The sequence below is a fragment of the Furipterus horrens genome, unplaced genomic scaffold, assembly GCF_987537825.1.
Source record: "Furipterus horrens unplaced genomic scaffold, mFurHor1.1.pri manual_scaffold_3, whole genome shotgun sequence".
NCBI lineage: Eukaryota > Metazoa > Chordata > Mammalia > Chiroptera > Furipteridae > Furipterus > Furipterus horrens.
The window spans coordinates 13,332,386-13,355,808 of NW_028327173.1; the positions used below are offsets into that span (position 1 = coordinate 13,332,386).

General features: G+C 56.0%; 1 protein-coding gene across 1 annotated transcript in view; it reads right to left on the minus strand.

The window, feature by feature from the left end:
- The window catches only part of HSPG2 (heparan sulfate proteoglycan 2), a 96,061-nt gene that overhangs the window by 18,304 nt on the left and 54,334 nt on the right, over positions 1 to 23,423 (minus strand). Inside the window, exons 32-68 of the mRNA XM_090268743.1 lie at positions 23,227 to 23,321; positions 22,770 to 22,910; positions 22,204 to 22,395; positions 21,198 to 21,236; positions 19,840 to 20,022; positions 19,316 to 19,399; positions 17,164 to 17,256; positions 16,748 to 16,828; positions 16,320 to 16,550; positions 14,987 to 15,100; positions 13,935 to 14,062; positions 13,709 to 13,795; positions 12,628 to 12,686; positions 12,273 to 12,440; positions 12,021 to 12,131; positions 9,977 to 10,077; positions 9,701 to 9,881; positions 8,802 to 8,927; positions 8,515 to 8,667; positions 8,293 to 8,435; positions 7,826 to 7,961; positions 7,589 to 7,743; positions 7,212 to 7,362; positions 6,442 to 6,611; positions 6,207 to 6,354; positions 5,604 to 5,755; positions 5,316 to 5,451; positions 5,069 to 5,220; positions 3,942 to 4,077; positions 3,628 to 3,779; positions 3,081 to 3,219; positions 2,832 to 2,983; positions 2,224 to 2,374; positions 1,977 to 2,128; positions 1,590 to 1,728; positions 899 to 1,050; positions 569 to 704 (exon numbers count right to left, since the gene is read on the minus strand). Coding sequence (XP_090124869.1) covers positions 569 to 704; positions 899 to 1,050; positions 1,590 to 1,728; positions 1,977 to 2,128; positions 2,224 to 2,374; positions 2,832 to 2,983; positions 3,081 to 3,219; positions 3,628 to 3,779; positions 3,942 to 4,077; positions 5,069 to 5,220; positions 5,316 to 5,451; positions 5,604 to 5,755; positions 6,207 to 6,354; positions 6,442 to 6,611; positions 7,212 to 7,362; positions 7,589 to 7,743; positions 7,826 to 7,961; positions 8,293 to 8,435; positions 8,515 to 8,667; positions 8,802 to 8,927; positions 9,701 to 9,881; positions 9,977 to 10,077; positions 12,021 to 12,131; positions 12,273 to 12,440; positions 12,628 to 12,686; positions 13,709 to 13,795; positions 13,935 to 14,062; positions 14,987 to 15,100; positions 16,320 to 16,550; positions 16,748 to 16,828; positions 17,164 to 17,256; positions 19,316 to 19,399; positions 19,840 to 20,022; positions 21,198 to 21,236; positions 22,204 to 22,395; positions 22,770 to 22,910; positions 23,227 to 23,321 — 5,019 coding nt within the window. The remainder of the gene's footprint in view (positions 1 to 568; positions 705 to 898; positions 1,051 to 1,589; positions 1,729 to 1,976; positions 2,129 to 2,223; positions 2,375 to 2,831; positions 2,984 to 3,080; positions 3,220 to 3,627; positions 3,780 to 3,941; positions 4,078 to 5,068; positions 5,221 to 5,315; positions 5,452 to 5,603; positions 5,756 to 6,206; positions 6,355 to 6,441; positions 6,612 to 7,211; positions 7,363 to 7,588; positions 7,744 to 7,825; positions 7,962 to 8,292; positions 8,436 to 8,514; positions 8,668 to 8,801; positions 8,928 to 9,700; positions 9,882 to 9,976; positions 10,078 to 12,020; positions 12,132 to 12,272; positions 12,441 to 12,627; positions 12,687 to 13,708; positions 13,796 to 13,934; positions 14,063 to 14,986; positions 15,101 to 16,319; positions 16,551 to 16,747; positions 16,829 to 17,163; positions 17,257 to 19,315; positions 19,400 to 19,839; positions 20,023 to 21,197; positions 21,237 to 22,203; positions 22,396 to 22,769; positions 22,911 to 23,226; positions 23,322 to 23,423) is intronic.

Consider the following 23,423-nt stretch of genomic DNA (forward strand, 5'->3'; position numbering starts at 1 on the left):
ACTTATGTGTTTATTACTTGTGCTATATCATGTTTATTACTTAGCACCTTAAGTACCATTATCATGACGTCTGCCATAGTCATGTGCTCCCTGTGCTGTTAATTACTTTACATTTCCTTTCAACTGATTCACTTTAAAAAACCCTTTAATACTTAGCCCCATTATAAGCAATGATTTCTATGAAATCATGACAATTTTGCTGTGTGGCTGTTTTTTCCCTAATATACCACTGTTACTATAAAAGACGTCTCTCAGGGTGCCACCTAAAATCACCCTCACGTACCCCTAGAGGTGCAGTTCCAGGCTTGAGGGAACTGAGGTAATTTTAAGAGGTCGCCTATCCCCACTTTACAGATGAGGAAAGAGAAATGCAGAGAGGATGGGATTGTGCAGCATCTTAGAGGGTGGACAGAGGAGCTGGGACTCAAGCCCATGTACCCCAGACATCAAAGTCTGTGCTCTCAGGCCCTAGAGCTAAACCCCACTTGACCTGGCTCCTGACCTCTGCCTGTTGGCCCCCTCTCTTCCTCCCTTCTCTAGTCTCCTGGCACCTCATGGGGAACCTCACCAGGAGCAGGAACAGTGCTAGGGCCAGAGGCCTCAATGGTGACCAGGACCGAGGCCTCCAGGGAGCCAGAGCGGCACACGTACTCGCCCGAGTCAGCCGGGGACACCCGGTGCAGTCGCAGCCGTGAACCGTGAGCCTGAGCAGGGAAAGACAGGGAGACAGAGGAGCAGACGTGGTCATCGGAATCCTAATGTACTGGGGCAGGTAGGCACTGCAGCCCACAGAGTCTCCCAGGCCTCCGTCCTTGGCAGAGCTCAGGGGGCAGACCCCCATGCAAGGCCTCCACACCCAGCAGCCCTCCCACTATTTCCTGCCCCTAAACTCCCATACCTGGTGGTGAGTTGGAAGGCTGCCCCCGCGCTTATGCCACGTGACCTGGGTGTGCGCCTGTCCAGGTACCACACAGTTCAGATCGAGGGTCTGTCCTTCGGCCACATGTGAAGATGATGACTCAATTCTGATAGGCACGGCACTGCCAGGGACTGGGGGTACAGAGACACCAAGTCGGGGCTTTGGCCATAGTCAGATTTGGGAACAACTGGGTTGGTGGACCCCTCAGCCACAGAAGTTCCCACCCCTGCAAGGGTAATAATAATAGTTAACACTTATTAAGCACTTACAGGGTGCTGGGTGCTGTCATTTAGTCCTCACAAAATTCATAAACTTTCTCTGATGACAGAAATGTTCTATCATCTACACTGTCCCATACAGTGGCTAGTAGCCACATACATGTGACCACTGAGCACTTAAAATGTGAGGATGTGAATGTGAAATTTTAAATAATTGAATTGTCCCATGTGGGTGGTGGCCACCATATGAGATAGCACTATGAGGCTGGAATGACCCATATATCCATTTCACCAAGGAGCAAACTGAAGTTGGGAAGGAGAGGAACTCACTGAAGTCCCTTGGGGGTACAGGCAGGACTCAAAGCCAAGCATCCTTCTGCAGGGATCTTCCTCCCCAGGCAGCACTGTTACCTGTGTCTCCCAGTCCCTTCCAGGGTCTTCCTCAGACTCACCAGAGGGGTTGCCAGCATTGGGGGAGACTAAGACCATGATGGAAGCCTCCCGGGCATCAATGTTGTTGTTCGCCCGGCACACGTACTCGCCCGAGTCAGCCACGGACATCTGGTGCAGCCGCAGGCGGGAGCCATGGGCCTGGCAGGTGGGTGAGGAAGGAGGGAGAGAGGGGAGTCAAGGGGCCAAGGGGGCATGGGCTGGGTCAGGCCTCCTCACAGGCCTCCCTCATCAGACCTGCTGAGGCTACCCTCTGTCTATCCAGGGCAGGAGGGAGGACTGCCCCAGGATTGCCAGCTAAAGCTTTGGGTTCTTTGTCCAGGGGGCTGTCCTTGTACCCACCCCAGGAGGCGAGGGTTCCACCCCCACTGCCACATTCCGCTCTGTACCTGGTGTCGGGCTGGAAGGCTGCCCTCACGCTTGTACCATGTGATGACGGCCTGTGGCTGCCCAGCGACCACGCAGTTAAGATCCACGGTCTGCCCTTCGACCACTGTGGGGGATGAGGACTCGATCCTGATTGGTGGGGAGACACTGGGCACTGGGGACAGAGGGTCACATGGAGCTCAGTCAGCTGACAGTGATTACACCAGGGACACCCCCCCCCCCCCCGCACCCACTTCCTGGATCCCCTGCCTCGTGCACTCTCTCCATGGGAGGAGCTGCTGCCCTGGATGGTGACGATCAGCGATGTCTCCTGGGAGCTGGCACCATTGCTGACATGACACACGTACTCTCCTGAGTCCGCTGGCGTCACCTGAGGGATCCGTAGCCGGGAGCCCACGATCTGAAGGGGAGCAAGTGTCAGCGGGTGAGGGCAGCACCTCCAAATCCTGGGCACTGCTGCTGTCAGCTCCGGACTCTGGAAGCATCCCCGCAGTGCCAAGGGCCGGCCCCCACCCCAGCCTTCTTCAGAACACCCCCAGGGGCCTTCCTGAGGCTCTGGGCTGGGGTGATTCCACTTCAGTCCTTAGTGCCAGGTGCAGGACCTGGCCTGGAGCAAGATCGTAGGGAAATGGAGCAAGTGGGTGAATAACAGAATGTTCTGTTAAAATATAGGATCCAACCTAAGTCAGAAAGACTTATCTCTGTGTCCTCAACATTGGTCTAGGGCCCATACAGCAAGAACATCCAATGTTTGTTGAATGACTAAACGAGGACGGAAGAGGTTCTAAGCGCCCCTCTTGATTCCCATGAGGGCCGGTGAGCTAGGCCTTTGTCCTCCCTGACTGCTGGCTGAGTACCTGGTGCCGGCTGGGTAGGCTGCCCCCACGCTTATACCAGGTGATGGTGTGGGGGGCTTGGCTGGCCACCAGGCAGTTGAGGTCCAGGGTATGTCCATTGGCCAGGGAGGCCGAGGAGGATTCAATGCGGATGGGGTACACCACACTCTGGGCTGGGAGGGCAAGATGAGGGGCAAGGTATGGGAGCCGCTGAGGGTGAAGCGGCCCTAGCTGCTGCTCACCACTTTCTATGACCCCTGAAATACTCACAGAGAGAGGGGCCAAGGCGCTTCTGGATGGTGACGAGGACTGAGGCTTCCTGGGTGCCTGAGCTGCTGCCCACACGGCACACGTACTCCCCAGAGTCGGCTGGAGTCACCTGGGGCAGCCGCAGCCTCGAGCCGTGCACCTGAGAGAGCAGAGGGAAGCAGGCTCAGGGGTGGGCACCGGGGCTCCCAGCCAGGCTCCTGCTCCCCGTCTGGCCCCTCCCAGCCTGGCTCCCCTGCTGGAGCTTGAGGGAAGCTCTTCCATGGAGAACTGCCATTCGTGATCCCAGTGTGGGGACTGGGTCCAGCAGGAAGTAGGGGACTGGCAGAGTGTTGATGTGCTACAGGGCGGGCAAAGTAGACAGTGTGAGCCCATTTGGCAGATAGGGACACAGAGGACTGGGAAGTCAGATGATTGGCCTCAAGTCACACAGCAGGCCAGAGGCCGAGAGCAGCATCTGAACTCGAATATTCCTGAACTCAAAGCCTATGGTCCTAATTCTGGAGTCATGAAGGTCCTTCAGACCCCCCACTAGCTCCCCACATCCTACCTGGTGCCGGGCAGGAAGGCTGCCCCCACGCTTGTGCCATGTGATCTGGGCGTGGGCCTGCCCAGTAACCAGGCAGTTCAGATCCAGGGTCTGCCCTTCTGCCACGTGTGAGGAGGAGGACTCGATCCGAATTGGGAGGGTAACCCCGAGTGCTGGGGACAGAAAGCAGAGGGTCAGTCCCTGGCTGAAACGGGAGGAGGAGGGGTGGGTGAGTGAAGGTAGGGCTTTTAGTCTCGTGAGATCCAGCCATTGCTGGAGTGGAAGCCTCCCCTGGCTCAACCCCCAGCCGTGCCCTCCCCTCCAGCACCACTTACCAGGCACAGAGCCTACAGGCTCGATGGTGACCAGGACAGAGGCCTCCAGAGGCACCGAGCCCCCTACCACACGGCATACATACTCGCCCGAGTCAACTGGGGACACTTGGTATAGTCTCAGCAGTGAGCCGTGGGTCTGGCAGGAATGAAGGTGAGGTCAGAGGGGGCCTATGAGGCTCCTGCACCTATAACATGCCTCGCTCTCTGACCCCTGAGGCCTGGCTACCAGCTCTGTCTGCTCAGGGGCGGAGAAAAGGGGGCCTCGTCCCGCAGGGGCTGGGTGGCCAGGAGGAGCCGTGGTGACCTGGGCAAGCACTAATCACACATTCCATCAATTCTGAGACACACGTTTTGATGTCTCTGAAGTCCCAATACATCCTAGTGAACAATCTTACAATTAAATGGAAGATTTTTGCTCTTAGAAGCACATAAAATAATGGTGCATCGTGCAATCAATGGCATCCCAAATTCTACGAAATGCAGGAAGAGTAATAGCTAATGGTGGGGGGGATGGGTGAAGAGGTGAGAGGATTAAGAAGTACAAATAGGTAGCTATAGAATGGTCATGGGGATGTAATGTACAGTATAGGAAATGGAGTACCAGAAGAACTTATAGGAATGACCCATGGACATGAACAATGGTGTGGGGATTGCTTGAGGGAGTGAGGGGTGCTGGGTAGAGGGGGAGAAGGGGGAAAAATTGGGACAACTGTAATAGCATAATCAAGAAAACATAATTTAAAAAATAGCTAACGGTATTAAAGTAATAACACAGCTCACAGAACTTTCTATGAGCCAGAGCTCTGAGCACTTCGCATCTATGTTAATTCACTTCCTCCTTAAGACAATTCTGTAAGGCAGGTACTAGTATTGCTACTAACAGGTGCTGCAACTATGGCACAGAGATGTTAAGTAACATGCCCAGCTAGTAAGTGGTAGACGCAGCATTCACACTGAGGATTGCTGGGCCAAGTGTTTAGTTTCTAACCATTAACTAAGCACCAGTGCAATGGGGGCCAAGGCTTCCCCTGTCTCAGAGGAGCCCCTAACCACCCCCAATCTCTGACCTCACCACCCAGGAGCCTCCCCCGTCTCCTTGTTGGCCTGTCCTTCCTCTAGTCCTCTACCTGGTGCTGGACAGGGAGGCTGCCCCCACGCTTATGCCATGTGACCTGGGCATGAGCCTGCCCAGGCACCACGCAGTTCAGATCCAGGGTCTGCCCTTCAGCCACGTGGGAGGAGGAGGACTCGATGCGGATGGGCTGGGTGCCAACAGGAGCTGGGGGAGATGGTCAGTGGGTCATTCCAGTTCTCTGCAGCTGCCCCCAACTGTCCCCCTCCTCCATCCCAGCCCTGCCTGGTGGCCCTACTCACGGTAGGCAAAGTTAGCCCCGTGGGTCCTGGTTACTGTGACTGTGATGGAGGCCTCCACACCATTGCTGGCCCGGCAAACGTACTCGCCTGCGTCAGCTGGTGACGCCTGGAAGATGTAGAGGCGGGAGCCGCGGACCTGGGCACATGGGCAGGGGAGTGAGGGTGATATCCCAGAGCCTAGCAGATGCCCCCATCCCACCCCCCGCTACTCAGGGGCCAGGATCCCTCCAACCCACTGTCCATGACTCATCCTAGCTGGCCCCCTCCCACCTTGTTGCCACTCTGTACCTGGTGCCGGGCGGGGAGGCTGCCACCACGCTTGTACCATGTGACCTGGGCATGGGCCTGCCCTGCCACCACACAGCTCAGATCCAGGGTTTGTCCCTCGGCCACTGTGGAGGATGAGGACTCGATCCTGACAGGAGGGACAGGCCCTGGGGCTGTAGGGACAGGGGTGAGGGTAATAGATGCTTCCCAGAGAAAGGGCAAGAGCTGCTCACCCTGGAGGCAGCTCAGCCTTGTCTTTCGAGGCCAGGCCCATATGCTTGGGGGGTTTGGTGGCCTGACCTTGATGTCCTCAGCTGAGCAATGCTGAGGGAAGGGCCGGGGCAGGGGCGAAGCCTTGCAGAGTTAGGTGAGAAAGTGGGAGAGATGAAGGTAGTTGAGGCTGGGAGAGAGGATGAGGAGGCAGTGGCAGAAACATGAGCAGTGACGTGGCAGAGAACGATGGAAAGATGGTGGGTGACCCAGAGAAGGGGAGTCCACCTGGGCTGGCCCTGCAGCCAGCTTCAATGTGAGTCTCCTGCCCTTAGTCACAGTCCAAGTCCCTAAGACCTCAGCTCCTTGGAAGGCTGTCTCCTCCAGCTTGCCCTGTCATTGGCAGGCACTCACCAGGTATGGAGTCAGTGCTGGAGTCAGAGGCCTCGATGGTGACAAGGACAGAGGTCTCCAAGGGCCCAGAGCCAAGGACTACTCGGCACACGTATTCACCGGAGTCGGCTGGGGACACCTGGTTCAGCCGCAGCAGTGAGCCGTGGGTCTGAATGCAAACGGGGAGGGTTCAGAGGGGACCAGAGCAGCCCAATCCAATCCCTCCAGCGGGCTGGCCCTGGGGGGGCTGCTGTACCTGGTGCTGTTCAGGGAGGCTGCCCCCACGTCTGTGCCATGTGACCTGGGCATGGGCCTGCCCGGGCACCACGCAGTTCAGATCCAGGGTCTGCCCTTCAGCCACATGGGAGGAGGAGGACTCGATGCGGATGGGCTGGGCGCCGCCCCGAGCTGGGGCTCCACCAGGAGCTGGGACACAGAGAGGTTGGTCAGATGGGAGGCCTCTCTGGGGCCTTTTTGGGGCGGGGACCACGCTCTGCCTCAGCATGGCCAGCCAGACCCCTCTCTTCTTCCCCCACCTCCATTTGCCTGATCTGTGACAAGCTGCTCTGGTCTGCAGCGAACCTGAGTTCTCTGTGCCCAGGCTAAGCCAAAAGATACAGGTGATAATGCCACAGCTCCCTTCTGCAGTGTTTGCCGTTTTCCTGCCATATGGTGGTGGTATTGTCCTCATTTCACAGAGGAGGAAACTGGGGTCCCAAAGGGCAAAATAACCAGTTCACAGCTGATAAGGAGTAGGGTCAGGATTTGAACCCAGGTCAGCCCAGCTCCCAACTCAGTGTTCAATCCTGACTCTACTGCTTCCTGATGACTTCTGAAAGCAGTACCCAGGTAACCCAGGTTGACCTTATCCCCATCCTTAGTCCCCTCAACTCCCCAAGCAAAACGTGGAGGGTCAGAGTCTGCCTAGTGGCCCCTCTTGTCCCAAAGAGACCAGAGGCACCTTTCCTGGGAACAGTGAGAAGATCCCAGGCCTCGGCCTCTGCCCAGGCCCACCTGGCTCCTCACCTGAGGTGAGTCTGGGGCCTGAATGGGTGCTGCGGAGGACAGAGACGGTGATGGTGGCCTCCTTGGAGCCTGACCCGCTCTCCACTCGGCACACGTATTCTCCAGAGTCAGCTGAGGAAACCTGGGGGATTCGAAGCCGGGAGCCGTGCACCTGGGCCAGGTGGAAACAGAGGTATGTGAGGACGGGCACAGGGCCGCGGTCACCACTCCCTCTGGACCTCAGTGAGTCGTTCACCAAGTTCTCGCTGGCTCCACGGAGCCGCCCCGCCCCCCGCTGGAGAGGGAGGAAAATGGGGGCCGGCCCCTGCTCGTAGAGATTGCCAGGGCTGCGAAGCCCCTGCCCAGGACCCCTGCCACAGGCACCGCGACCCTCATACCTGTGTGTGGGGAGGCAGACTGCCCCCTCGCTTATACCACGTGACCTGGGTTTGGGCCAGCCCTGACACCACACAGTTGAGGTCTAGTGTCTGCCCTTCAGTCACAGAAGGTGATGAGGACTCAATCCTGACTGGCAAGGAGCTGGCACCTGAGGCTGGGGACAGAGGGGGAGTGAGTAGGCCTCAGGGGAGCTCTGGCTTGCCCTCCTCACTCCTTCAGCCCCCAGAACCCCGCACCTGAAAGGACGACCACTTCGATCCGGGCCTGCGCGGTACCCGCAGGGCTGGTGGCCACGCAGAGGTAGAAGCCGGCGTCGGCGGGTGTGATGTCTGGGATGAACAGCGTCGCGATGTCTGCACGCTCAGACTGGGCCTGCCACAGAGGACATGGGTCAGCTGCCTGAGCAGCCGAGGCAGCCCGGCAAGGGCAGCGAGGGTGGGCTGGGGGGCAACAGGTAGAGGCAAGCACAGAGCCAGTATTAGGGCCCAGCTAGGCCCCAAGGAGGGCAGAGCCAGGCTACAAAACAAGAGGCCAACATCTGCTGCCTGCCAGGGTGCCGGAGCAGGCCGCCCTCTTGGAAATGAAGGGGACCAGAGGAGGTGGGGATGGAGTAGGGAGTGTAGGGAGTGCAGGTGGGAGGGGCAGGTGGCAAGTGCTGGGACTCTGTTGAGTTTGTGGGCCTAGCCCGGATGGATCTCCTCACCTGTGGGGGAAGGCTGCCGCCTTCCTTCCTCCAGGTGATGGTGGCACTGGGCACACCCGGAGCCCTGCAGTACAGCCTGACAGTGTGGCCTTCGTGCACCTGGGTCCTCTCTGGACTCACCTGGACCCTGGGCCCATTGCCCCCTGCAGACAGAGCCCTGTGAGACTTCCTCTCTGGGCCACCCACATGCTCCCAGCCCCACCCACAGCCCCGTCCTCTCACCGTGCACATGAAGCACGGCCCTGGCCACATGCTGCCCTGCGCTGCTGGTGGCACGGCACAGGTACTGGGCTTGGTCTGCGGGCTCGACAGCTGGCAGGCGCAGGATACCGCCATTGGTTTGTGCCTTCAGAGGGAGCTGGCCACCAGGACCCCCTGACATGGAGAAATGGGGTCAGCACCGCTGGGACAGGCATTCCTGCTCCTGTGCCCCCAGGCTCGAGTCCTGCCCCTGGCCTCCCGCATCTAGGAGAGCCAGGCCCTGAATGTCATTCCTGCCACTGCCTCACCTGTCCACTCCAGGGTGGGCGTGGGGTGCCCCGTGGCGCTGCAGCGGAACTCGGCCAGCTGCCCGGGCTGCACTGTGAGCTGTGGTGGGTGGATGGAGACCACAGGGGCGGATGGGGCGCCCGAGGCTGAGGGGAGGAGAGGGAACATGTGGTCAGGAGACGTGTCTTCTGACACACAGATTCATGCTGCTCTCTGCCTCTACTCCGGCCCCCCATAGCCCTTCATACACAGAGCAGAGGGGGCTTTTGAAATGTCAACGGGATCCTGTTACTTCCCCATTTAAGTTCTATCCCCTATCATTTTTACAATAAAATTTGAACTTCCTGCTCTGATCCCTTAAGTACTACACACACTCACCCTTGTCTGTATCTTCAAGTTTATCACCCTCCACCCTCCTCCTCAAAGGCTCCAGCCACACCGGCCTTGCCGTTCCTCAAACACATCAACATGCTCCTGCTTCAGGACCTTTGCACATGCTGCTTCCTCTGCCAGGAACACTCTCTGCCAGCTCTTCAAGTGGCAGAACACCTTCCCCTCCTTCGGGTCTCAGCTCAGATGTCACCTCCTCAGAGAGGCCCTCCCTGACCACCCCACGTAGAGTAGCTTCTCTACACCTTCTCTCTCACTTTCCTATCACTGCTGGGATAGTAACCCCAACACACATCACTGTGTATAATTATGCTCTTTGTTCATTTGTTCCTATGTTTATCTTTGCCCTCCTAGAACATGTATATATGCAAGAGTGCAGAGCTTCTGTTTGACCTTTCCCATTTCTTTAGCATCTAGGCCAGGACCTGGCATACACAGACGCTCAGAAACTGTCAGCTGAACACCAGTCCTGGTGGGCATTGGGAAAGGTTGAGGACGGGTGGATCAGGCGTGGACATGAATGGTGTACCTTGCACATGCAGCGTGGCTGTGCCCTGGTCCATGGCGAACATGTTGGAGCCAGTGCACACATAGGTGCCCGCGTCACTTGGCTGGACATTGCGAATGGTCAGGATGCCGTTGAAATCCATGGCTCGGGCTGGCAGTTTCCCATTGTGCAGGCGGGTCCACACCAGGGTATAAGCCGGAGACTGCAGGTTGGGCAAAGGGACAGGATGGAGTTGGGCATGGCGCCCGGAAGCCTGAGAAGACAGGCTCCCCCATGACTGCTCCCGGCCCTGCCCACCTTGCTCTTGGCTGTGCAGATGAAGGTGACATCGGCTCCGGGGCGCACACTCTGGCTCCGCTGCTCCTCCACTCTCACTGTGATGGGCTTGCTTGGAGCCTCTGCAGGGATGGGAGGCCCCCAGTGAGTGAGGTGTTGGCTAGGCCCCCGTCCTGTGGCCAGCTTCTGTCTCTCCATCACTTGTCTGGGTGTCACTTGCTTCCCAGTCTAGCTTAGGTTCCATTCCAGTCCCTGACACTGTACTCCCACATCCATCCAAACCCCATTATCCGTCTTTTCTCTGCTGCCAGTGGGCTGTGATGGGAGAGCATCACACCACAACCCACCTGGCTCCAATTCATGACCACAGACCACAAATGAGCTCGGAACACTTCACACTTCACTCCAACTGGGCTTCCCTGTCTGGTTTGAGTTTCCACCCCCCCCCAAAACTTTCACACCTCCTCCCATCCTCTCCACCCTCCAGACCCCCTCTCCCCCGCCCACTTTCATATCTAACGGCTTCAGTTCACACTTACTGAGAAACTTGAAACTACTAGACAGGAATTTTCCCATCTTCCCAAATCCACCCACCTCCCTCCTTCCTGGTCCCTGAAGAATGAGACTCCCCCCAACTCCCTCCATTTTCTGAGTGCTGCAGCCCCTCCCTCTGCTGTGCCCTCCTGCTACATCAGTCTCTCCCTTCCCTCTCCTCTGGGTCATTCCTCCCCACAGACAAATGTGGCCCAGAATTTCCCATCTCTGAAAAGGCCCCCTTGACCCCGTACTCGCCCCAGCTACTACCCCACTTTCTGGTCTCCCTTCAGAGCCAAGACTCTTGAAAGAGTTGTCTGCACTTGATGCCTCCCCATCCATTCTTGGCTTCGCTCTAATCTGCCTTCTACCCCTTCTCTCCACGGAAAACAGCCCTTGTCAAAGCACGACCTCCAGGGGTTATTTCTCGGCCCTACCCCACCTCCTCAGGGGTATGGTGAGGCCAAGCACCCCTTCCTAGATGCTTTCTCCCCTCCCAGCTTCCCATACACACCTCCCCAGTCTCCTCCTAGCTCACTGGCCCCATCTGCTCAGTCTTTTACTGTAAAAGACTCTTTAATTTGACATGTTGAAGTTGGTGGCTCTGTCCTGGCCCTGCCCTCAAGCCATACTCTCCCTGGGTAATTTGGCCCTGCCCCAGGGCTTTAACCACCACCCCTATGCCAACAGCCCCCAAATTCACTTCCCTGGCCAAGGCCTCCTTCCTGAGTGGCAGGCTCACATATCCAATGCCTGCCCGATGGACCTGCTCAGGTGTTTCCCCAGACATCTCAAACTTGGGATTCCCTCTGATCTGTTTGTAGCAGGTGCTGCTGGTGCCCCATCTGGCTCCCTCGTCCTGTCCCTTCAGTGCCACCCGGCCTGACTCCTGCCAGCTGTTGCATTTCTTTGCCCAAGGGCTTTCTCAGGTCACTAAGAGGCCACTGTGCCTGCCCATGAGGTGGGGCAGGATGCAGAGAATTGATGCTCCTAGAACAGGCCCCAAGTGATGACTGGCAGGAGCTGGTATGTACATACCCCGCTCCCTTGACCCTGCAGTGGGGTGACTCCCAAGTGCACCTTTTATTCTGGAGTTTCCCTGAGTTCCCTTGGCTGCATTAAACAACTGCTCACAGTGGTGACTTGTTCAGTAACACACCCTTTAGTGGGCACCTCCTTGTCCCTCTCTCACTTCACCTCCCGAACACACTACTTACACACAGATCCTTGTCTCAGACTCTGCTATGGGGGGATCCCAACTAAGGACACCCTCCTATTGAGCCTCTTGTAGCTCATAAATGGTACCCCATTTGCCCAGCTGCTAGAAACCTGATGGTTGGGCATCATCCTAGACTTTTCTCTCTCCCTCAGGGACCACAATCAAGTCTTGCCATCTCTGCTCTAAAACCAGTGGCCTTGTCCAGGCGACCACCAGCCCCTCTGCGAGATAAATGCACCAGCAGCCTGGATCCATGGCCGGCAGCCCAGCCCAGCCTAGGCAGTCCCAGGGACGAGGTAAGCAGGGACTCACCAGAGACCAGCAGTTCTGCCCGGCTGGTGTTGGCGTGATGCAGATTACGACAGGTGCAAATGTAGACTCCGGCATCGGAGGGCTGGACGCTGGGGAAGTGGAGCTCAGAGCCTAGTGGGGAGCAGATGGGGAGCGGATAGGAGCTCGTCAGTGCGGACCCAGCCCTGTGTAAGGACAGGACCCCAGCAGGGCAGGGACAGGCCTGTGCCTCCCCTCCCACTGGGTGGTTTATGGGGTTAGGGACATGGGTACCTTGATGTCGCTGCTGGGTGCTACTGGGCAAGGGCCGCCCATCCTCACGAGACCAGTAGAAGTAGTGGGGCGGGTTCCCACTGACCTGGCACCGCAGGGAGTGGGGGCCACCCTGGGATACTATGCTCCGAGCCGGTTGTACCTGGACCACCAGAGGGGCTTGGTCTGCTGGCGGGGGGAGACGGGCATAGGAGAGCCCATTCAGGCAGGAGGCCCCCAGCATGTGGCACTGTCTCAGTATCTCTGCCTTTCCAAAGACTATCCTGCCCCACCCCAAGCCCTGTCCTCCAGACCTAGTACCTCTCAAACTCCTGACTTGCCCATTACCCTGACCTGGGGCACCGGTCCCACTTACCCTGTGTCAGACACCGACCGCCCTGCACATTGGGGTTCCCCACATAACCGGGGGCACACCTGTAGGGAGGAACAAGGACCAACTATCAGCTTCCAGGGCACCCAGTGCCTCATGGTGGACTTGGGAAGCCAGAAGTTCAGCCAGCTGCTCAGTGTGGGGTGGGAAGGCTCAGTGCTCTGGAAGGATTTCAGACACCAAAGAGACCCCAACACAGGGCCTTGGTGAGCTGAGAAAGGGGACTGCAAGGGAATTATCAGCAGGTTGGGTAGTGGGGGTGGGGAAGCCTTTATTCTCCAGGAAAACATTCACTCAGCAAATGTTTATTAAGCAACTATTATGCTAGTTATGGAAATACAACAGTGAACATGGAGTCCCTGTTCTTCTAGAACTTACCCACTGGGAAACCAACATGAAAACTATGCAAATCAGAATGAGGGACATGTGCTGGGGGCTGGATGTGAGTACACAGATCCAGCCCTGAGAATGAGGGGGCTTCTCAGAGAATGGGGCTCTAGAGCTGCTCTACTCCCTGGGAGTGGGCTGTCCCCTTCAGAGAACTTATCACCTCTGTAATTACGTGTTTGTATGGACCCTTTTTTGTTGTCTTGTTTCCCATTAGAGGTGGTAGACTCCATAGGGCTGGGACTGAATCTGTTTTGCTCACCACTGTATCTCCAATATCTTTGCACACTACATGGCACACAGTAGATGCTCAATAAAAATGTTCTAAATGAATGAATAAAACTGAGCCTTGAAGGTCAAACAAGTGTTAGCCAGGAAGGGAAAGTTGGAGGATGAAGGATGTTCCTTGTAAAGGAAATAGCACATGCAAAAAACTAAACATGAAATAGTCAAGAAGCAAGGCCCAACTACAGCAGTTAGGTGCTGGAAGTGGAGCAAGACAGAAGAGTGACAAGGCTACCTAAGGAGCTTGGGGTTGTCCCAAGGGCACTAGGGAATCAAGGGGAGGGACATGGTCCTGGTGGAGAACTTTCTGAGCAACACCGTCTAGGGCTCTCACCTAGGAGCTTATCATATGCTCCCCCCCCCCCCCCTTCACCCTTCCTATTTGCAAACTTACTGCTCACAGTACTGGCCGGCGTAGCCAGGTTCGCAGGCCGTGCAGCGGTAACCACCCGCTGCCAGGCTCTCACAGGTGCGGGAGAACCTGGGACAGAGGAGGCAAAGGTCAGGCCACGGGATGTTCCCACCCCACCCTGCGCCCGTCATTCTGCCCCAAAAGCCGGTGCATTGCCCTGTGCTCCCCAGCGGGAGTTCTTCCTCGGGCCTTGAGCAAGGGCACCCACATGTTCTCCAGGTTGGTCAGTGGGCAGGCACAGGGCTGGCAGTCCTCAGGTGTTCCGGCCGTGGCATCTCCATAGTAGCCAGGTGCACACAGCTCGCAGAACTCCCCAGCGGTATTGTGCTGGCATTGCTGTGAGGTACAAGGATGTCAGCTACTCACTCTTTGGCAGAATTTACCAAAAGCCTTACAGTTTTTGTAATCCTTTGATCTGTGAATTTATCTTAAAGAATGTTCATCTCAGTGGTGTTTATTAAAGCAAAATGCTGGAAATAAACCTAAACATCCATGAATAGGGGACTGGATAAATTAAAAACAACACCCACCCAAGTATCAAAAAGGATGATGTTGATTATATTTCTTACATTTTTCTACCTAAACACCTGCAATACTATAGGAAAGTAAAAGTATGCACCTGGATATGTGGAAGAAGAGCTTTAAAAATAGATGCTTATATATATATATATATAAACATGTGAGGGTTTTATATAGCATGTTTTTTTGAGGGTTATACACACCACATTCTGAAAAGTTCAGGAAAAAAACCCTACTTAATGATATGGAAAGTTGTTCATGAACTTGTAAGTGAAAAAAGTTGGTCACTAAACACAATGATCCTATGTTTATTTGGAAAATAAAAGGTACATTAATCTGTATAAATATTTGCCCAGAAAAAGAGCAAAAGAACTCCACACCAATACTGACAGAGATGGTAGGATCACCGAGGATTTTCACTTTCTTTTTGGGTTAGCTCTGTAGTCTGCCTCTTCTACAGAGGATGCATGTCACTTGGGTGATGACAAATTGCAGAAACCAAAATTTTCTTTATAAAGTTGCATGTTATTCTATAGTTCCAGCCACCCCACCATGCCTGCAGCCCCTTGGTGACCAGGTCCTGGTGTAGGTGTTTTATCCCACAGGCCGTGCCCCATGATCTTGTCCCTGGACCTAGGCCTACCTTACTAAGCCCACCTCCTCCCTATCCCACAGCCAGCCCTGGTACCCTACTCAGGCCCAGCCAAGCGGACCCCTGCCCTGGATCTCCTTGCATCTTACCGAGCAGGCCCCGGTCTCTGGGTGGCACAGGTCTGAGTGGCCATTGCACTCACACAGCTCACAGTGGCCCAGGTAGAGCCCGCTCCCAGTGCGTGTGTAGCCTGAGGCGCAGTCCTGGGCAGGGAGAGAGGAAGGTTGGTCTCCATCTCCAGCGCAGCCCCATCCGGAGCCAGGAGACCTGGAACCCCACACCCTCCAACCCCTCCCACCATCTAGACTCCCACTGCTCTTGGAGAGGCAATCCCAGGCCCAGCCCTCCACCCCGAGTCCTCTCTGAGCGGTCCTCCTCCACGTCTTTGTTATCACTTCCTCAACACTCCAAAGCTGGGATATTGTCCGGCCCCTTCCTGGCATCTCCATCTATTTAAATTTGCTAAAATAATAGCTCTTCCTGAATGGAGAACCCATCTGCATCCCCAGGACTTTGTTCATGCAAATTCTTCTGGCAGGGTCTTTATTGAAAAACTTAACCTCTAGATGCAAGAAGAGGATTCAGGAGACCTAGATTTGGAATGAGCCCTTGAAGATCTTTACAGCTATTTTTACTGTCACTAACTAAAGTGAAAGAGGCTGCACACACATAAATAAGGTGTTTTACCCATTCGAAGTGAGCAGTCATGGGCTCTGAAGACAATGGGTTTCTGTTCACCACCCCTTCTTTGAAACCTCTCCAGGCCTTCCCTCTCTGCCCGACCAAATTTCAGAGGCATGTTTATGAATCTGGTTTGCTTCACTGCACAAAGTGTGCACCAAGGATTTTGCTTCCCCAGGGGTTCTCCTTCAAAATGCGTTAAATTTTATAATTTCGAGGGACCTGAAGTTCACATATTTGGATTTGAAAGTTCCTGTGGCCACAGCAAAGGTGCATAGGTGTAAAAGTGCAGCGACGTGAACTTCCCACTGTGGGGTTCCTGAGTGGGTGGGTGGAGAGCTGTTCCCACGCTGGCATTGCAGCCCTCCTGTGACTCCCCCTCCCCCAGCTCCGCAGTCACTCATCAAATGCTAACTGGCTGCCTGCTATGTGCCTGAGGGTTGGGGTGGTCAGCAGCCAGCTCAGGCCCGGTCCCCCATCTCCAGCCAGCCCTGCAGGTGCTCTTGGATTCTCGCCAACTGGCAGCCTCTGTTCTACCTCCACTGCCCTTCCCTCCCAGTAGGACTCCCTGTCTCTCCCCTTGCCCCATCCCTCTCATTCCCCACCTGCACAGGAATTTTTCTGGGGCCCAGCTCCCTTTGATAGTCTTGTTCCAGGCCTAAGGAAGTTCCCCCACCTCCCCCCAGCTTTCCAGGGGTGACCCTTCTGCATCAAATGGCTGTCTGGGCAGGCCACGCTCACCTGACAGGACAAGCCGATATAGCCTGGGGGGCAGCGGCATTCTTCCACCTCCAGGGCCCGGGGTCCCTGTGGGGGCCCTGGTCGGGCCACCTCCAGGCTGACTGCGCTGATGCTGGCTGCCAGTGGCATTGAAGAGAATGTGGCCCGGACCAGGATCTCATCCAGGTCAGCCAGCGCCATCAGGAGGTGCTCGCGTGTGGCTGGCTGTCCGTCAGGCCGGCGCCAGAATTCCTGGGTGGCGGGATGACAGCAAGTGTGGGTGAGGGGTGTTGGGCTTCTGCAGTCCCCCACCCTGGCCTTCCAGGCACTGCTGGAGGACTTTGAGGTGAGAATGGGGAAGCGAGAAGCAGTGTAGCTGGTGTCAAAGCCAGGCTCCGTGGCAAAGGTGGAGGGGGCGGTTGGGAACAGGGTGGCCAAGTGCCCCTTACCTCTCGGAAAACAATCTCATAGCTCTTTCTCTCGGGGCCCTGCAGCGCTGGCTGGGAGGCCACCAGCATGATGTTGTTGCCCTGGGGAGACAGCAGGGGAGGGGATATACCAAGCTCTTGGGGACAGTGGGTTCCTCTACCAGGTTCTAGCCTCTCTGTAACACCAGCTTCCCACCTCTCAAATCCCCCAGGCTCATGTGCCCAAAGGAATCTGGTACATGCTCACTGCCCCCTTCTCCCGGCAGCTGGGCCTCTGCTTGGGTAGCATCCAGCCAGATGCTGAGGTGGGGGCACGGGCCTGATGCCCCTAGCCTGTGCCAGGCCAGCTGACTGCTGGACTGCAAGGACAGAAGAAACACTGAGGGTGCCCCCTGGCTTCCTCTTCTGCCCGCCTGGCATGGAATCCACGTGCTCACCGTGATCTGGACGTCAGGGTCAGAGAGTGGGCTGCCCTGTGCCCCGGCTGTGTAGGACAGGGTGTATCGCAGCTTCCCACCATAGGCTGCCACCTGCAAAGAGGCAAGCCCTGCAGTCACAGCCTGACTCTGCCCCCATCTGGGGAGGATGTGACCATGCAGGTGAGGGTGTGAAGCCTCTCAAGGCACTTTCACACCTGTGCAGTCCCTCCCCTCCCCACCACCCAACCAGAGGCCTGTTTTTGTGCAAGGCCTAAGCTCGCCTAGGAGATAGGACATTGCTCAGTTCCTTCACCGCCTCAGAGCTGGTGGCAATGACCCTGAGCAATCTCTTTTCTGTTTTTGGGGGGGCTCCCCATTTCCCAGTGTCTGACAATCACAGTAAACACGTTCCAAGTCCCTTTCCTTTAAAAGGAATGACCCAGAAAGCAAACAGGGCCAATGATGACAGTGACCACCAAGTGGAGGTTGCAGAAGGTTCAAAGTTCTTAGCCATGGGGGTGGGGCTTAGGGTTGCCCCTCAGCGGTCTCACCTCCTGGGCAAGTGGGTTTTGTTTGCTCAGAATCCATTTCCCTGCTTTTTGCAATCTGCAGCCCTATTTTCCTTTAAAGGAAACTATGTCCTACATGCAGGCCATGTGGTCTGAATGGAGACATGAGCCAGGCTTGGTTGATCTGCACATTCTATCATGCCCTCTCTCTGCTCTGTCATGAGTGGACATGTGAACCTGGCAAGTCTGCTCTTCCTACTGAAACAGAGAAATTTCCTTTACTAGTCATATTGGAAGCCAGAGAAGGATGCCAACTAGATAAAGTCTTAATGAAGCCCTAGATCCAGCCATGCCTGATACCAGATGTCCTTGGACTTCATAGTTCCATGAGCCAATATCTGCTTAAATGCAGACAAGCCAGCTGGACTAGGTTTTCTATGGCTCACAATGGAACAGCCCTCCTGTTTGCTGCAGACGGCTTTCATGTGTACAGCCAAGGCCTCAGCTCTGCCCCACAGGACTTTCCTTTCTCTCCTCTGCCACCAAGGCAGATGCTGAAACCAAAACCGCAGTGCACCAGGCCAAATGCATTTGTTCATCTTGTGTTTGTTCAGTTGGGAGCATTTATTAAATGCCCATTGACTACATTCCAGGCCCTGAGCTACACAGGCCTTGAAGATGTTCTCTACAAGCTCAGGGTAAGGTAGGAAGTACAGGCCCATAACCAGATAACCATGAAACAATTCATTTTCTGTTTGCTTTGGATGCCAGCAAGTTCATTGCCATGCCCAGGACCAAGCTGCAGGCGTGTGCAGCAGGGTGGCTAAGGGGACAGACTCTGCAGTCTGAGGTCAGGGTTCAAGTCCAGCTCTACTGGCTGGAAAGCCTTGGACAAGTCACTTAACCTCTCTGAGCCCTACTTTCCTCATGTCGAAATGGGAGTAAGAATACCTACTTGGAAGGGTAGCATGAACATTAAGTAACACAGGCCACGCAAGATATACTCAGCATAGTGCCTGTGAGCACACAGCCTTGGTGCTGCCAAAGCCCCATCACGTCCAACTCCCCACTTGGCTTCAGCAGAGCCTCCCTATCCTCATTTCCCCCGGGACCAGACTGTCTAGTCTGCTTCTCTGCATGCTATTTTATTGCAAATTATGTGTATCCTTTAGAAGACTCTAAATCATCTTTGGAACAAGATGGAGGTGATGTCAATACTAACACTAAAATGTTAAAAACAATAATGCTGCTGCTGAGAACAACGGGCTTGATCATCAGACTAACAGTGAGCTCTGAGAGGCCAGGCTCTTCTGCCCGAACCCAGTACAGCACACAGAAAGTACTTAATGCTTCTTGAACGACCAAATGTAGCACCAAGAGCTAGTTCAGTGATCTATATACAGGGTAAAGGGGAGCTAAAGAAGGGGTGTCTACTTCCCAGGCAAGACAGCCCCTCTGCCATGGGCCTGTGGCTGCTGAAGAGCAAGTGCTGAGCTGGGTTCAATCTCAGCCCTACTTTGACCTAACATGGGACCCCAGACAAGTCCCTTCCCCTCTCTGGGCCTCGGTCCACCCATTTGATCATGAAGGGCTTTGAGAAAGGGCCCTCTGATATTTCAGGACTCCATGGCACGCCTCTAACCCTCCCAACTCCTTGTTACCTTGTTCCCCCGGAAGGCTTGGGGCAGCTGCCAATAATAGAGGCTTTCAGGAAGCAGAGAGAAGCCTTCGTAGGAGAGAGAGAACTAGGACAGAAGGAAGGTGGTGAGAGCAGGTGCGGGGCCTCGAGGGCCGAGGGCCAGAAGCCCCCTACCCCGCAGCCCAGGTCCCGGCCCTGTTCTTGGACAACTTGCTCCCCGTCTCTTGATCCAGACACCCCAGCTGCCCTCACTGGGCATGGTTTGGGTCTGTCACCTCATGTATGGTGTGTGCCTCCTGTGGACCCCAAGGTGACTGATGCAGTATGCCAGGAGACATTTTAATATGTGGTGGCAGTCTTAGTAGGTATTTAAAAATATATAGTTAGCATAATTGAGTTGGGATATGATTGATTTCAAGGAACATCTGAACTGAATAGTAGTCCAGGCAGCATGCAGAAACGGCAGAATCTGTAAACTTGGTTCGGAAATGAGTGTCTAGAAAGCACGGTGTGTGGGGGTCCCTCGGTGGGTGCCCTGGCACATACCTGAGAGCCTAGGGAAGAAGACAGAGAAGCTGAGGAGGCAGAGGAGGAGGGCAGGACTGCCCGCAGAGCAGCTGCAGGCTGGGGGTGGGGTGAGAATTCTGGGGGAGGGGGAGGGGGGTGGGCAGCAAAGCTGGAAAGGAGCTGCCAGATCTCCGCATCCATCCTCCTCTGGGCCTCGTCCACCTGGGGCACCAGGAGAGGGAGGATGGAAAAAGGAGCACAGAGGGACAGAAAGGGTGTCGTGAGGCTTTGCTCTCCCCCAGGCTGTGCTTCTGTTCTATCTGTTCACAAGTTCTGATGCCTGAGGCTCTGGCCCTGTACCCAACCCCATCTTGCTCCTCATGAGCTGGTGCAGCTATCCTGGGATGGGCCCACGTAGCCATGGGCCCTGACTATGGGGAGAAGCTCATACAGAGGGTGCCCCTGGCAAGAAAGGGGCAGACCCAAGGGCATTTGTGTGAGGGAGGCGCTCCTTGGGTCTCACTCTCCATGTGTACCCACAGTGCCAGACCAAGGTATTCATGGCTCTGGAATGTCTCCCAAGGCAATACTGGAGTGCACTGGGCATCAGGCTGGGGCCTGGCCAGGCATGGGGGAAATGGCCCAGGAAGGCCAGGGCCTCAGCTCAAGGCTCCTGATGGACCACGCTCTCTGCCTTCCTCCCTGGGGCCCCTGACACAGCCTGCTCAGGCCAGGCTCTGAGTTACCTGTGATAGCCGCTGTGCCCGGCCCCTGCCCTCTGGGGGTCCTGAGATCCTCCCAGCATTCATAGCTACACGCAACTGCTCCTCTGAGAGGGACGTGCGGTTCTGATGGATGGAGGGCATAGGCCAGCTCAGACCTCCCAGGGTCCCAGAGCTGGAGCCCGGGGGCGTGTCCTCTCCCCGTGGATAAGAGGGCCAGAAAACGTCACACCAACGCAGAAGGACGCAAGCTCCCCTGTCCAGGCTGGCACACAGGGGTGACTCCAGGCTGCCAGAGGGGAGCATGCTCACACAAGGCTGCCAGAGGCTGCTTGGAAGGCAGTACTGCGGTGACCTGGGGCCAGGTATAGTCCCTGTGGCTTCTAGCATTGAGTTAGTTTCCCTGCCACCTCAGCCACCACTCTGGCCACAGACGGTTGGCACCAGAACTAGGCTGCGCAGCAGATGAGGCACATGCCCGTTCTGGCTGTAACTCCTGGTGTCACAGGGCTTGGGCATAGGAGTGACTGACTGTGCAGCCACAGGGCACTACCTGGGTTCATGCAGACCCACACTGCCTGGGCACTGGGCATCATCCCACGCGGGGCTGAGGGCATCCAAGAACACACCATGCCCATGTCACATCAGCTTCATACCACTCAGATCACAGCCTACCTGGTGAGCCCGGCGCATCCGTGCAAAATATGCCTCCCTCTGTGGGGCACAGGGAAACGCCAGGAGAGGGAGTCAGATAAGTCTGGGAACTGTGGGGCAGGGCAGTAGGGAGGCAGACAGGGAAGCCAGGAGAGGAGGAACCCGAGAAGGAAGAAGGACGAGAAGATAGCCAGCCCTAGGAGAAGGCTGGGACACCAAGGAACAGCATGGGGCAGCCTCACAACTCCCTCTCCTAGGTTTGTCCCTGACCTCCCTGGGACCCTGGGTAAGAGGACACATCTGCTTGAGCACTGGCTTCAGCCAGCAGAGGACTCCTGGACCCCCTTTCCTTGGGTATTGCCCCATGACCATGACTTCTTGAGGAATGCATTTGGGTAGGCTGCCCTGGAGTCTGCCCAAGACCCTGCACCCCACAAGATGACCATCACCATCACCTCCCCACTAGACCAAGCTACCTAACCTCTCTCATCTTAATTTCCTCACTGATGAGATAGGGCTGTAGTAGCACATGGCTCATACAGCCGTGATTTGTGATAGGTAAATAAGTGCGTGGAACAGTGCCGAGCACAGAGTAAGAGCTCAATAAATACGACCTATAATGAGAATTATTATTATGCCCAACACCAAGCAGCGCCAATAGCACAGGTGGATTTTGAGTGAACAAATGAACAAAACTGAAACTGTGTCTCATTTGTCCTTGTGTTTTGAGGGTCGTGTCCAGGACCTAACTGCATGAAAGCTAATAATCATTAACAGGTGAGCACTCACTTTGCGCCAGGCACAACACCAATCCTGTGAGCCGCCCTGCAGCTGGTTTATCAAAAGGCAGCCAGTTGGTAAGTGGTAAGGTGGAGACTGAGGCCTATCTGACCCTGAAGGCTGTGCACTTAACCACAATGTAGCTAACACCTGCCTGCCGGCCCAGACTTCTCTGAGGTCAAATCCTGTTTGAGACCCCATTGGCCCCAGGGCTCAGCAGGTGCCTGACCCAAAGCTGACATCACACCTTGTCTCCCTCATATGTCTCCGGCAGCTGCCAGTAGAAGGATTCGTGGCCAAGTTGGGCGAAGTTGCCATAAGAGAGCTGGGCACCCTCAGGCACAGGTTCCACGGTAAAGCCTCCCGTCAGATGGCTGTTCCGCTGTGGATTCACCAGGGCAAAGCCTTGGAAGTCCCCTGGGGCAAAGCGGGTGGAGATCTGGAAGCAGGAGGGTAGGTGTCAGCCTGGCACCGTGGTGGGGGAGGGGCACAGGAGGGCAGGAGGGGAGGTATTGGGGATGTGTGGCTGAGATGAGGACTGGGACAGAAACAATGGTGGGATGGGGAGGATGGCTGGGGGGAGGGAGGATTGGGCTTGGTGCTGATGTAAGCAATAATGTGGTCATGGGGGGCATTGGGCAGGAGTGAGGGTTGCTGGGAATCTGTGCTTATATGGGCATGGGCATGGGCATGAGAATAGGTATCCTCATAGGCAATGGGGGCACTACTGGGCCAGGCTTCTGACTTGCCCCAAGATGAGCCAGGGAGAGGCAGGTGGCAGGCTCTGGTGCAGGGGTGCATACAGGCTCTTACCAGGTGTCGGGTGTAGGAGGAGCTGGCACACTGCTGGGTGATGCCCATGCAGAAGCAGGGCAGGCAGCCATCGGGATTGCTGGTGCTCAGATGGAAATGGTGGGGCCGGCAGCGGCTGCAGGTAAGGCCTTCCACCTGGGCCTGGGAAGACGCATGGAAAGGTGGCTGTAGGGGGTTGGGCTGGGTCTCTTCCACCTCCAGCAGCCTCTGAGACCAGCCTTCCCAGCCACTTCCGACAGTTCTGGCAGCCCCTACTGTCCCCATGCTTAGGCCACCAGCTCCCATCAGCTGCTGCCTGACCCCCCACCAGGTCCCGAGCAGTGGGGGCAGAGAAGAGCCTTGTGGGGAAAGGGGACAGGGGTGCAGTGACAGTCTCGAGGGTACGGTGAGAGGGAAGGCCTGGCAACCATTGTGGCTGCAGGTCAGGGCCTCGTAAAGGGCAGGGTTTTGGACGAACCTTGCATTGGCATTGGCCGGAAGTGTCACACTGGCTGCCGACGCTGCCCTGGGGGTCACAGCCACAGCCGATCGGCAGTGGCATTTGGCCTTCTCCTGTGGTGGAGGGAAGCCACACCTGGAATCTGAAACTGGCCACCAAGCACCCCATTTCCACCACCCCCGGTCATCTAACTCACCACTGAGAGAGGGAGTGTT